This window comes from Lissotriton vulgaris, chromosome 12 (assembly GCF_964263255.1).
Source record: "Lissotriton vulgaris chromosome 12, aLisVul1.2, whole genome shotgun sequence".
Lineage (NCBI taxonomy): Eukaryota > Metazoa > Chordata > Amphibia > Caudata > Salamandridae > Lissotriton > Lissotriton vulgaris.
Genome location: NC_141700.1, coordinates 252,973,847 through 252,986,705, shown reverse-complemented (window position 1 = coordinate 252,986,705; position 12,859 = coordinate 252,973,847). Strand labels below are relative to the sequence as shown.

The window sequence follows — 12,859 nt, the reverse complement described above, 5'->3', positions numbered from 1 at the left end:
AAGTGGGTAGTGTTGTTGTCCTTGGGGACTGTTACTTTATTGCTTGGGGCGTGCCCAGAACTCAATTTCCATCCACTAGCTTGTGCTTGGCATAAATGTGACATCTCCAGGCACCACTTCAGAACACTGCTGGACCGGATGAACAGAAGAGGACTGGACCTACTGTCTATGACCTCAGAGGAGCTCAGAAGGACTGGACATGCTCCATCCTGTACCCAGGACACAGAACTGGGCTCCAAGGGTCATAAGGCTGACTCCCTGGTTCAATTTACAGGGATAAAATGAGCTACAAGAGGCCTTTCCTTCAACTGCTCAGCTGAACAGTGGCAACTGGAACTGGACTGGACGCTGCTGTTGGCTTCTGCTCAACACCCTATGAATCTCCCTCTAAGAGCCTCACCTGGCATCCAGGGAGGGGTTGGGGGGGGCTTTAAAAGTGCCCTCATGTGGTGGATTGGGACCTAAAGGACTTAGTCAGAAGGTAAAATATTTGACTTGGATGAACCTGGTTGGTGTATTCGACCACCACTCCATCATGGCCTGCCTAAAATTGAATTGCACCTAGGTCCCGGTCTTAGGCTTCTAGATGCTATTCCGACTTAAATATTACAATAAAAATCATACCTCCAGGTGCCCTTTTTTTCTTCTTCAATTTTTGGTGTTTTGATTATTCAATCTTACTCTTTCTCTAATTTCGGCTTGGAATTTATCTTGTTGTTCAATCTGACTTATTACTGATTTGGTTCTGCGTAAACACTTTACACATTGCACCAAGTTAAGCTTGTCTGCTCTATGTCAAAGCTACCAGGGATAGAACGAAGTTTTAATTTAGTGACATTGAGGGTTCACCCTGACAATGGTTGTGATTATTCCATGAGGGGGATAGTCACCCACTGCAAATAATAATCCAATTTCTCACATGCACTCATTTTCATTTGCCAATTCAAGGAAAGTTTAAGGGGCTGATATTATGTGGGTTTGCAGGGTTTAAGGGAAATCTGTTAATCAGCAGTGTGCCCGACTATTTATGAAGTACTATGGAAGGCACTGGTTTGTGGGATGGTTTTACAAAAGTAAACTCAATTGGACCCAGTGGCTAAATATTTTCAGACTTGAGAAAAACAGGGGTGTGAAATAGTGAGCAGATTTCATGTTGTTAAGGAAGGAGAAGAGTACACCAAGAGATATGGTCGGGAAGATGGAAGCGGTAGTTGTCATATTGATCATAATGCAGAATAGATATTGGGGTACCTTTTTCTCCAGTTGTCACTGAGCTTTCTCTAGAAAAGACGGTGCACTCATATCAGATGGCCATACCACTGCACTATTTAGTACAGCGAGGGCTTTACAGTTTCTGCCATTCCCAGTTTGTGTTTGTTTAGATAATTTACTTATTACAGATGTATTTTCTAGAGAATGTAGAGCGGCCAGATGTGCTTTGTCATAAACCATAGTTTCTCCAAGAAGGCACAGTTTTTTTTTTTTTATAACAGAATTTCTGTGTACCAGAGATATTTGACTTTCCTTTCACAAATACAGGGACTAAACATGTGCCTTATTTAGGTTCATTCAAGTGATTTGGGCATTTTGATAGAAATCAGTCACACTAAATTGCCTTAGGCGGCCAGAACCTAGACGACTCTATACTGGATTCCTGACTACTTGATACTCTATAGTGAATAGAGATTGTGCTGTGGACTGTGAAAAAAGATATGCAAGCAGGTCAAAGCAATGGTCTAAATGAGCTTTCATACTAAATTGTTTTTTAGGATCATTATCAGCTACAAAAGTCATTCCCAACGTAGTTAAAGAACAGTATGCATTGTTGTAATGAGATCATGGTTAGCCTGAAGTTTTATTTAGCATTGATGTTTTCCCAATCCTTATTAAAAAAAATCTCCCGAAAACATGGTGTTAGGATTCTAGCAGCCACTGAATTGAGTGAAGGAAATTTCTGTCAATTGATCAAAGTCCAAGATGAGTGGTCCGACATTATCAAGAAGCTGGGGTTTTTATGTTTCTATACCCAGCATTAGCAAATGTGTTTTAAAGGGTCTGTGTTAGGGGGTAAACAACCTTTACAACAAAACTTTTACAACGCACTACCATTACGAAGCAAATTTTACAACACAAACCATTACAACGTATTGCGCTGGGGGGCGCTCTAGGATAGGGAATAGGTTTAATTTACTATCCAACACCTTCCCTACTATCCACGGGGACTGGAGTTGGAATAGTAAATTAAACTATTCACTATCCAGCGCCCCAAAGCACTATGCGTTGTAAAGGCATGCGTGGTAAAAGCATGCGTTGTAACGTCATACATCCGTGTTAGGGATAAGAGAGTTTCATTGCCCATTGCAAACATATGTACACGTGGGACAACTACAGGGAGCAGTTTTCTTTGGGCCCAAACCATCCAGTAATTCACTGTATTGTTTCATGGACCTAGGTCTTTGTGGCAGAAGTCAGTTTGAGGTTTGTATCTATAAATGAAGTTCACCCACCGCTACAAAATAAAGTAGTGTCTGAACTGTAAAGTTAGATTATTGGTAAGCTTCACTTTTGGTGTCATCTATGCAAGAAGAGGTATAACTTATGCAGGAAATTATAGGGTAACAGACCAGGCTGGTCAGAAGGTCAGGGAAGACAATACTGGTCAAGCACCCACCTAAAAGAGGCTCAACCTCACTACTCTAATACTTAATCTGACTGAATTGCAAAGTTAACTCTGCCTATGACTGATGGGGAAATGTGCTGCTTGATGCAAATGAAGGGATTGGAGTCCACATGTTGCTGAAAGAACGGAGCATTTTTAGTAGGATTCCCATTTCTGCAAGCTTGCAGTACAAAAAGAAGCACTGGTTGAACCATCTTTTCCATGCCCCCTACCTTACATGACAAAATATGACCTAAAAAAACCAATTCTATCTCCTTTCATTTATCATGGGCCTACAAGTAGGGACAACAGCCCCCTAAGGGAAACAGCCGTTACAACGCAACTTTTACAACGCACTACCATTACATCACAACTTTTACAACGCAGGATCCATTACAATGCATGCCTTTACAACGCATGACATTACATAGCAGATGCTATTACAACGCATGCCATTACAACGTAAGTATAGGTAAGTATATAATTTTTTTAAAACATTATTTAATTAATTTAATTAATATTAAAAATAAATACATATAATAATTTATGTATTTTTATAAAATAAATTAAATATATTAATTTAAGTAAATTAAAAAAATAAGTATGAGTATAAGAGTATATGTTTTGGGGTACTGAGGTATATGTTTTGGGTGTTTGGGTATTTTTAGGGTTCAGGGCTAGGTTTGGGTTATGGGGTACAGGGGTATTTTTAGGGTTCAGGGCTAGGTTTGGGTTATGGGGTACAGGGGTATTTTTAGGGTTCAGGGCTAGGTTTGGGTTATGGGGTACAGGGGTAATTTTAGGGTTAAGGGCTAGGTTTGGGTTATGGGTTACAGGGGTATTTTTAGGGTTAAGGGCTAGGTTTGGGTTATGGGGTACAGGGGTATTTTTAGGGTTCAGGGCTAGGTTTGGGTTATGGGGTACCGGGGTATTTTTAGGGTTCAGTGCTAGGTTTGGGTTATGGGGTACAGGGGTATTTTTAGGGTTCAGGGCTAGGTTTGGGTTATGGGGTACAGGGGTATTTTTAGGGTTCAGGGCTAGGTTTGGGTTTTGGGTTACAGGGGTATTTTAGGGTTCAGGGCTAGGTTTGGGTTATGGGGTACAAGGGTATTTTTAGGGTTCAGGGCTAGGTTTGGGTTTTGGGGTACAGGGGTATTTTTAGGGTTCAGGGCTAGGTTTGGGTTTTGGGGTACAGGGGTATTTTTAGGGTTCAGGGCTAGGTTTGGGTTATGGGGTACAGGGGTATTTTTAGGGTTCAGGGCTAGGTTTGGGTTATGGGGTACAGGGGTATTTTAAGGGTTCAGTTTAAAAAAAAACGACTTTAAATAAATTAAATTAATTAAATTAAATTAATTAAATTAAATTAATTACAATTTTTTAAAAAAAGATATACTTACCTATACTTAAGTTGTAATGGCATGCGTTGTAATAGCATCTGCTATGTAATGACATGCGTTGTAAAGGCATGCGTTGTAAAGGATCCTGCGTTGTAAAAATCGCGTTGTAATGGTATGCGATGTAAAAGTATGCGTTGTAACGTCATACATCCCCCCTAAAGGCAGAGAGTACCCCTCACCCCTAAGGGAATCATTATCAGCTAAAAAGTCTTTTCATATTTGTGGGGTGGCCTGACCCAGTAGCACTCTTGCTTTTTGTCAGATTAGACATGGCAGGAATCTTAATGTGCCCTCTGCACATTATGTAATGCGGGCTATCATTCCGCATTACGGCACAGATACCACTGCCTATGAGCTGGCCTCCTTGCATGGCAGGATTTCATCTACCATCAGTTAAAGCATCCCCTCCACCTCTTCCCTAGCATCACCCTTCCACCAATACGTGCTGAATAGCTTCTGACCTATCTCATGGCGCAGCATCCCTTCCAGCCAGTACTGGCGAGCGCCCGACAGGTTAATGGTCAAGGTGGGACGGCTGTTCTCAACCATCATCACAGCCTGGGAGAGAAGATCCTCTGTGAGCTGCACCACAATCTGCCAAAGGAAGAAAAGTAAGGCAGAAAATAAGTACACATCCCATCACCAGCAATGAGTAAGAAGTAGCGACAAAGGTTAAAGGTACAGCCTACAACCATAAAGACAGAGAAAAGCAGCAGCACGGTTGAGAGGAAGATAGAAGGAAAAAGAATAAGCAGCCACAAGTATAAGCCACTGCAGAAGAGAGTATGAAAGGGTGACAATGAGGATATGTCCCAAAGACACCAGTCATGGTACTCCTGAACAAGCAACCACTCCCTTTTTGTGCTGTCACAGCAAAATTAAGAATTTATGAGAAGAGAGACTCAGAGAATGAAGAGAGCCTTCCAGGGAAGGAAATCAGTATAGTGGTCGCTTAAAAGAATGCTTCCTGGGAAGACGAAAAGCAAATTTTAGCTTTGAGGAGCCACACAGCAGCAAGAGTTAGCATCTTTTGTCCAGTTCCTACTGAGCACCATAAGCACAAATACAAATCATCTGTAAAGTCAGAAGTCTTCACGAACCCTGCAACAAAATGTATCATAAACATAAGAGGCAGCAAACATTGAACGACAAATGAGAGCTTAGCTACAAAACACCTTGCAAAATAAGCGGTAAAGAGGGCAGATGGGACAAGGGAAGTGAACTCACCCTGCCTTCAACAGGCCAATGACTAACCAAATCGATGGAGAAGGAACTCCATTCCCACTAGAGGACATTTTGAAGGCACAGAGGAAGTAAAAGGCCATACCTCGCCAGTACAGCCCTCCTTCAACATGTACTTCCTAATATTGGTCCAGATCTGACACTTGCTCAGCCCGGTCCCTCCCGTGGCGACTTCAAAACTTTCATAAGTTCCATATTTTTCAAGGACTGCATGTAGGATACGGATAGCCTGTGTGGACAAAGCAGAGAGGTCAGACTTAGTGACAAGCAGTGGAAGAGACAGAATGCTCCAGATTTCATACACAAAGTACTTCGCATGAATGTAAACTGATCTGTTACCACTTGCACCACACACTCCGCCACAATAAAGGTAATAAAAAAAAAAAAGATTAGCTTACTATTTCACATGGGACTATATCAGGTCATAGTTTCCATAGCGATGACCATGTGCAATCACTGTGAGGTCTTTTTATATCAAGTTAAATATTAACACAATAAAGGTCTGAATGTGAAAGTAATTATCACGTTTCATGAACAATGCGCCAGAATCAGTGGTTTTCCAACCTGCGGCCCAGGGAACCCTGGGAGACCGCAACGCATACTCATGCTTAGAAAATTAAATAATATTAATAGCATGCTAAAGTGTACATAAATAGAGAAGTAAAGTGTAAAAATCTTAAATGTTCTATAAATGTGAAGGAATTTGAAATTGGAGGCTAAAAATAAAAGTTGTATTGCTCCAATGAATCATTTGGGAATACCAAGTGTATTGAACAGAAAATATAATATGGGTGATTTTTGCGGATTGTTTTGCTTTTCAAGTCATCAAAATTGCTTATACGCAATCTCAGGATTCCAATACAGACTCAGTGGGGGTCCCAGAGTTCCAATAATGGTTTAGTGGGGGGGCCTGGACTCTAGTAATGAATAAATGGGGGTCCACAGAAGTCAAAATGGTAAGAACCATTGCGTACATGTTAAGAAGCAGACTGAAAATCTATGATATCAAAATTCTACCTATGAAACAGACTGACTTCACTCACACTGCCCTAGAGACACCAACACATGACAAATGATCTACAAAAAGTGTAGTACAGTAAATGGCCCAGCGCAACAAAATGCACCTTAAGGACACCAGATACCCACTTATGTCACTTTTTACATTCTACTAGTCTCACAATCAATTGAAACAGTGTGTAAAAAGAAATTATATATATATATATATATTCACTGAAAAAAAACATAGGTTTCAGGGACGTTATAGTTAGTTGGACATTTCACTCGTACAAAAACGTAGAAATTCCGCCGTTATTGTTAGTTGAGCAAACTATAACTCGCGCCCCGCAATGCACTGCTGATGACGTCACATATTACATCATTCATTACATGGTCAGTGACATCACTGATGACATCTCAAATGACATAACTGATGACATCATCCAGTGACTGTGTGTTTCTATAAAGTTTAAAAATGTATTATATATATGCCAAGGTGTACTGAAGAACGAGTGGGTGTATAAGTGTTTGGATGGATGATTTAGTAGGTGCGTCACTGACTGTTTAAGTGAGTTATTACATGTCTCTTATTGAATGCATGGGTTAGTGATTAAACTGTGTGAATGTCTGTATCAGTCTGTCTGCTATTGTATAAGCTGCTCCTTGGTTGGTTAGTAGCTACATGAGTGTATTTATGGGTTATTGATTGGTAGCAGGAGTATTTGTATGGGTGCCCGAGTGTGTGTGTGGGTGCGTGGGAGGTGTGTGACTCTGTGCATACATGTTTGAGTGATTGATTCACTGGCTGTGTGGGTTCAATAGTGCATGTGGAATCAGCTGTATGGGTGGATCAGTGTGTGTATGGGTGTGTTACTGAGTGAATGGATGTCTCAGTGGTACATGTCCAAGTAACTACATATGTAAAAGACAGTGTTTGTGAGAGTTGGAGTATATAAATGACTATATGTGAGAGTCAGTGATTGTGAGAGTGGCTGTATCGATGAGTGTTTACTTGTATCAGTGATTGTATAAGAGAGTAATTATGAGTTTGTTTCTGTTTGAATAAGTGATCTGTTGTGTGTATAACTCTATAGGTAAGTAAATGGAAGTGTGATTGATTCTTTACTTGACTGACTAGGTGTGCGAGTAACTCCATGAATGATTGGCGCTGTGTGAGTGTCTGTATAGGTGTATGAGTGCACATGATAGTGTTGTATTGATGAGTGACTGTATGAGTGATTGTATGAGTGGATGTGTGTGTAGACCTAGGAATCAGTGAGTGCTTATGTAGTTACTGGTATTGGTGTGTCGATGGTTTCAAAAATGGTAGTTGGTATTTTACAGTGGATGTATCAAAGGTTATATTAGACTGTGAGGAGGTGCAGCAGATTTTCACGTGGATGATGTCATCAGTGATATCATTTGACATGTCATCAGTGATGTCACTGACCATGTCATGAATGATGTAAATATGTGCTGTGTATTGCCGGGGTGCGAGTTATAGTTAGCTCAACTTACTAGAACAGCGGAATTTCTATGGTTTTGTACGAGTGAAATGTCTAACTAACTATAACGTCTCTGAAACCTATGTTTTTTTCAGTGCTTTTTAGGGCTCCTCCCGGGGCTGGTTTAGAGGGGGCGCTGTACAGAAAATCTCTGAAACCCGTCCTGTCCAGCCCGACCAAACATGCCGTGTAGGTATGGAAAGACGCTACTAGAAGACTGGGTTGGGAGGGTAAGCTCACCCGAGCCACGCCGCACTGGCATGGTGATCAGCTGGGTTGGCTGTCACGTTCCCAGGGTTTTGACAAATTGGATATCATTGGAATCTCCAGAATTGGGGACCTTTGGAAATTGGGCGAGGTCATACCATTTTCCCGACTACAGCAAGATTACAAAATGGCCAATTCTGAACAATTCCGGTATCTCCAAATCAGGCACGCCTTGCTTGCAGTTCTCCCAAAAGGTGCTGTCCTCCCAGAGTCCTCTCCGCTGGAGGACAGGATACTAGATGGCGATTTGCCTGAAAAGGCTGTATCTCTCATATACAAGAATCTCATTAACAACATGCCCGATCCCCTGATCCGCCTGAGAAGTAAATGGGACCACAATGTAGCAGGGTTGGATGATGAGGCGTGGCGGGCTGCAGTGGCATCTCCATGTGATGTTGCCATCTCCTCCAGACTCCGATTGGTCCAACTAAAAATCCTTCACAGTACATACTTGTCTGGACCCTCATTGGTCCATATGGGCTACACCCAAGATAGTGGTTGGCATTTTGGAATGAAATATTACAATATTGCCAGTCCAAGTAGACTTAACCCTGCCGAACGATCCTCAGTTAATTATACTAGTTATCCAACTTGTGCAGGATCGAGTCCAAAGCAGTGTAAGAAGCTGTATATTACTATTATTATGGAGTTCCTGTATAGCGCATAGCTACCTGGAGGGTTTCCCAGTGCTTATTGCCATGGTATTCATAGCAGCCCGGTAGACTTTCCCTTGCTTTTCCCTCCTTTCTCCTTCCTGTTTTCTGAGTGCTTTCTCTTTGCCTTTCCCCTCCCTTTTCACTGTTTTCTTCTCCATCCCTTGCTCAATTTCCGAGTGCTTTCTCCTTGCTTTTCCCTCCTTTTGCACTTCTTTCTTCTTTCCCCCCCGTTTTCTTAGTGCTTTTTCCTTGCTTTTCACAATCAATGTGAATAAGACAGTTATATGTCGTGCTTTGGCTATATAACCATTGCCCAGCTAAATGGAAACTGAATCCCAATCAGCTGAGACTTGGTAGCCTTGGAGAAAAAGTTTAAAGGAAAATTTAATGAACTGTTAGCTCTGTTTTCTTGGCGTGCCTCCCAGGCCTGTAAAGGGCCTCCAGGTGTGATGTGCCTGCTACTGCGTGGAATGCCTGCACTATGTTTACGTACATTTCTGTGAGGGTTGTAGGAAGCGGTGGGGCTGGCATTCTCCAGCCAAAAAGATCAAAAAAATGTTAACGACTTGAAAGAAACATTTATCTGTTCTAAAAAAACAGCTCGCCTTTCAAAAAGAAAATTTTACACAACAAAGAAATCATACAAGAATGTATTATGCCTTTGCACCTAGGCGTCTGGCCTCTTCAAGCGGTTGCTTGTTGAATTTTAAATAGATGCCTTACCTATAAGCACCAGTGAGACAAAAAAGCTGTTCTCGTTAGATTTTGTGACAGATGGGATTGTGTAATACACCAGGCAGCCCATGTGAAGGACTAATATTGTTACAACTGTTTACAAAGCGTGTGTTGTGTATCTTAGGGGAGAGGTTTATTGGGAAGAGATTTTCCTGTACTAGAAACACCGAGTAGTATAAAATAGTGCAATGTTCATTGAAATGCACCTGATTTTATTTACACCATGCTGCTCACCCCAAAATATACTGTGAGGATGGGTTTACCAGCTGACTTGCTATTGTCGGATAATAAAAATGTATTATCAAGGAAGGAGCTACGCAAGCAACCAAGATGGCTGCGTAAGCTCCCGGCTCTGCCGGAATATCCTGTCAATTATCCAGTCTTTGCGCCCCGCCACAATGTGTATGAACCTGACGTGAGATTAATGGTGCTATCCCTAGATCTCTACTTGCTCGGCTGACGAAGATATGACGAGTGGAAGTTTGCAGCCTAGATCTGCCCGGAAGCCGGGGTCTCGAGTACTGGCCCATCCGGGTTTCAGTTCAACAACATCGGCTGTGGTGGTGTGATTGGGTCCGGTCTACCGGTGTGGACAAAGAAATTTTTTTCTTTCGCCTCTTCGAATTGATGTGGACAGCGGCGGGCTGCCTTGGTGAAGGTCGGAGGAGGTGACAGCCTAAAGCTAGCAGTTGTGGACGGGGGCCCTGCCCGGTGACCCGGTAACTGGCCCGCTGGTGTTCGCTGGGTTTGGTTCTCTGCCTGCGGTGGCAGCCCCAGGATACCATAGAAACAATACATAAATCTCCCTCTGCAGTCGACCGTTATCTATTCGCCCGTTCCCCTCTGAGGGATCGAGCCGCGGGGGGAAGCGATCATGATTGACACCGATCGAAGAGTGGCTGAACGGACTGCGAGTGGCCCGTCCCTGCGAATGGTGTTGGCGGCCATTGAGTCACTTCAGGTGTACGTTGAAAACTGCATTCAGGCGACGATGGAGCGCTTGGTTGAGATGCTACGATTTGGACCGGACCCTACTCCACCACAAGAAACAGCGACAACCGAGACACCCAATATGGCCACTCTGATAAAGGAAGTAGATCCCCCATTGTGTGAGGTATCGGAGCCTTTGACTAGTGTTTTGGAAGACGAACACAAGTTCAATGCCACCAATGGATTGTTAAACCTACGATCGTTGCCGACCATGGGAGGGCTAATTGATGTTCCCACTCTAGAAACTTTTGATGAGAACTGTTATCGGAATGACACTGCGTCACTTCCCTATGTATCGGAGCCGCTAAGATGGCGGACGAATCAACGCTGGGAGTTCATAACGGGGAATGGAGTCTCTGGACCTGATGATGTTCACAACACTTTCGTTCTACTATCTTGTTTTGCATTGAGTTCTATGATAGTTTCTTCGCACTCGGACTGTCTTGTGGAAGAGGTGGTTTATCAGGTGGGGACTCATGTGTCTGATCGGAAGGGGCAAGGATGAGATCGAAAGACTGGGTTTGACTCAAGTATCGATGGGCAAGGGATTTGCTAAACTAATGCTATAATAAGGCTGGGCAGTGTTGAAGACTCCCTTGTTAAGATGCATATTTGATGTCCGATAGATTGCTTGGGGGTCCTTGGTTCGGGGGGGGGGGGGGGGGGGACGACCAGGAGCCTGTACGACTATGCCCTCCTCCACTTCTCTTCCCTGGTGAAAATTATAAAAGTGCAAATGTTTATAAGATGTTTGGTCCCCAGAAAAAAGGAAATAGTGTGGTGGCAAAGGCATCCAGTCCTTTGCAAGAAGTCAGAGGCCATACTTTAGTCACAATGGAGAGAAAAAACAGATGGAGTGGCAGAATAAAATAGGATGGTTGTGCCCTAAAACAGGTTGGTAAAGCCCATGTGTTGAGCTGGTAAAAGATTGTAGGGGTAAAAGGCAAGAGGGCAACAGAAGTGAGAAACATCCTTATTCACAATGATATAATGGTTAATTTACAACCAGAAGACTGGGTGAATTACTTCGGTAAGCCCTGCTCGTGACCGCGATAGCGCGTTTATATCAGCAAAGAGGCTTTTATTTGTTCAAGCTGAATATAGATATTTTTTAGGGGGATTTTTACTATTTTAAGCATTTTAACATTAAGCATTGTAGCATTTTTTACTTGCTTTACTCAGTTATAATTACTGTTACATACGCTGAACTCCTTGCACTGCTCTTTGCACCATTGCACATACCTCGCTCCTGCTTGCTTCCGGTCGGCGAAGTTCTGGTCCATTAAATATTAATCCAGTGAGCTACATAAGTAAGGAACTCAAGAGCTAGCACAGTCCAAAGTGAACTGCTGTATCTTTAATTTGAATAAAGATCATGCACATGGGGAACACGTGTATGTGGTTTCTCGCTCCCGCCGCAACAGATGGCAAAGGCACTTCAAACCAATAGAAATAATTTGAAGGCAAAGCATTTAGACTCCCCAGCTCTGATAGAAGTGCAATGGTCTCATCTATGTTAGATCCCTTGCCACTTGCCAAACAAAAGTATGAAATAGCAGACACTATATAGGCATATGAGCTAGATGTTTTGTTTCTCACGGAAACATGGGCTAACTCAGCCTCTGATCCAGACTTTGTGACAGCAGCACCTCAGGGATTTCTATCTTTTAGGGTAGATAGGCCTACTAAGAGGGGAGGCGGAGTGGCGGTTATATACAGGGAAAAGTTCGTAACGACTTTTGCCCCAGCTCCCACCCCTTACTACGAAGCTCTTTACTTCGCCTTAGAAATAAATGCTAAAAACATCTTTAGGGGCATACTACTCTATCATCCCCCTGGCGCCAGAAGCACGTTTACTAACAACCTAGATGCTCTCATGGAGCCCATTCTCTCCACTAATGAGTTCACTATTCTTGGCGATTTCAATATATACCTAGAAGATCGAGGGGATAAGGATACTATCTCCCTCCTAGAGTCCCTAGGGACACTAGGCTTTTCTCAGATGGTGCTTAAAGCCCACACACAAGCCAGGACACACATTTAATGGTATCTTTACATCTGCATCTACATCTGGCCTAATAGTAAACAAGATTCATCCTCTTACGTGGTCAGATCACTCCCTAATCATACTAGACTATAGTATCCCCAAAGTCCAGAAGGAAGGGTTGATTAAATCTCACTCATTAATATATAATGCCTGGAACAAGGTTGATAAAGACTTGCTTCCCTGTCAATTGAATAGGTCGCAACCACTTCTTAATATGTCCCCAGACCTAGCAGTTCGCAAATATATAGGATTTGGCTAAATGAGGCCATCAGGGCTACAGTACCCACCTGTAAAATTTAGGGAACCGTAATTCTCCATCGGCCGCCCTGGTTTACCGAGGCCCTACGTCAGGAAAAACAAAAATG

The 12,859-nt window shown here is 42.7% G+C and overlaps 1 protein-coding gene across 1 annotated transcript in view; it reads right to left on the bottom strand.

The window, feature by feature from the left end:
- The window catches only part of MATCAP1 (microtubule associated tyrosine carboxypeptidase 1), a 180,932-nt gene that overhangs the window by 118,006 nt on the left and 50,067 nt on the right, over positions 1–12,859 (bottom strand). The window contains exons 3-4 of the mRNA XM_086947776.1: positions 5,384–5,527; positions 4,518–4,650 (exon numbers count right to left, since the gene is read on the bottom strand). Of these exons, the coding sequence (XP_086803902.1) occupies positions 4,518–4,650; positions 5,384–5,527 (277 nt within the window). The remainder of the gene's footprint in view (positions 1–4,517; positions 4,651–5,383; positions 5,528–12,859) is intronic.